Consider the following 1794-nt stretch of genomic DNA (forward strand, 5'->3'; position numbering starts at 1 on the left):
TGTTCGAGTGGTGATCTGTGTTCTATTCCAGTGTATTAGTGACTATGGGCTTTGGTTCCGTGAATTGACATTCCATGTTCCGTATGGTATACCATCTGGGGGCCGAACCTTTGGCTCTGTATTATGTGTGTTACCGGTAGTCCAGAACGCCTGGTGGGCGGCAACAAGTCCCACCACTTTGCATCATAGCATATTTATTTCCCAAAAGAAATGCAAAAAAAAATGTATATAATAATAAGCATTTGCATGGCATATTTTTCAGGGATATTCAGGAGTTCACCCAAGCTGAAGATGGACATTCTCGCTGATACTGTCAAAGAACGCACGAGGCATACCAGAGCTTACAAGATTCCGGGTATTGATGTTTCGGGGTTGATTGGTTTGAGTTCTCGGTTGAATGGGGAGGTTCTCCGCGACTTTAGTCGTGATTATGGCAATTTGCTCTCCATCCTCAATACATCTTTCGATCCAATGGCTTTGATCACCTTGTTTCAGTTCTATGATCCGCACTTGAGATGTTTTACATTTCAGGACTATCAATTGGTGCCAACACTCGAGGAGTTTTCTTACATACTCAACATCCGGATCACTGATGATGTACCTTTTGTTCGGGTTCCCGAAGTCGTGAGATTTGAAAAAATAGTTGAAGCTCTTCACATGGGTATAAAGGAGGTGGAAAGAAATTGGAAGTCATCGGGCGGTGTTTCCGGGTTCTATCTTTGCTTTTTGATTAGTAGGGCTGAGGATGCGGCTAAGAAGGAGCAGTGGGTTGATTTTAGTCGTTTGCTTGCTATCATGATCTATGGTATTGTCTTATTCCCATCAGGAGAGAAATTTGTGAGTTTGGCGGCGATTTGTGTCTTTATGAACAAAAACCCCGTTCCAACGTTACTTGCAGATGCTTATTTTTCGATCCATTCGAGAAGTAAGAAGGGAGGATATGTTGTTGGTTCTTGTCTTCCGTTGTTGTATCGGTGGTTCATGTTGCATTTGCCGGTGAGAGGACCTTTTGTGCTCAAGAAGAGTTCCCTTAAGTGGTCAAATAGGATTGTTAACCTCACATCTTATGATATCAGGTGGAACTATTGTGTGGGGAAAGTTTGGAGCATTATCACTAGTTGCCGTCAATATCCCAACGTTCCTCTCATGGGAACTAGAGGTTGTATTAGTTATAATCCCACGCTCGCCTATCGTCAATTGGGATATGCAATGGAAAGGGCTCAGAATGATGTAGAAGCGTTTGAATCAGTGTACTTTGCTGATGGTAAAGATCCCCTGGAGCTAGAAAAGACAGCGTATGCTTGGACTAAAGTTCACAAGAGAGATCAGAATACTTTGAGCAAGAAAGTTCCTATTGCCATGGGTCCTTACCGAAAGTGGGTTGAAGCAAGAGTGGCAAATCTATTGCTGCCATTTGCGAGGTCATGTCCATTGTATGAGCAACCTCCCGCGGTTTTATCTAATACAGTTGCGGCTGAACTCTATATTCAAACCGAAGCGGACAACATCAAGCTGAAATCAAAGGACCAAGAGGTTGGTTTATAGAGGTATTTTCAAGATCGCAAAAAGGCGGAATTGGCTCGTAATCTCAAGCATGCGCAAGGTGAAGGTTCAAACATGACACGTGCTCAAAGGCGATCTCATGACTTGATGGAAGAAAGCTTGTACCGAAAACAACAGGAATGTGCGAAGTTGCGAAGGTCGGAAAACAATAGCAAGAGAAGGATGCAGGATTCAGAAAAACAATTGATGGAAGAAAAAGCCAAGTCAGCTCGACTTGAAGAAGAGCTCGCA

The 1794-nt window shown here is 43.3% G+C and overlaps 1 protein-coding gene across 1 annotated transcript; it reads left to right on the forward strand.

Annotated features, from left to right (window-relative positions):
• Nucleotides 1-246: 246 nt before the first annotated feature.
• LOC131628501 (uncharacterized) lies at nt 247-1545 on the forward strand. The gene has a single exon (XM_058899338.1). The coding sequence runs from the start codon at nt 247-249 to the stop codon at nt 1543-1545; it is 1299 nt and encodes a 432-aa protein (XP_058755321.1).
• The last annotated feature ends 249 nt before the right edge of the window (nt 1546-1794 follow it).

Source organism: Vicia villosa, unplaced genomic scaffold, assembly GCF_029867415.1.
Source record: "Vicia villosa cultivar HV-30 ecotype Madison, WI unplaced genomic scaffold, Vvil1.0 ctg.000458F_1_1, whole genome shotgun sequence".
In the NCBI taxonomy this organism is placed as follows: domain Eukaryota; kingdom Viridiplantae; phylum Streptophyta; class Magnoliopsida; order Fabales; family Fabaceae; genus Vicia; species Vicia villosa.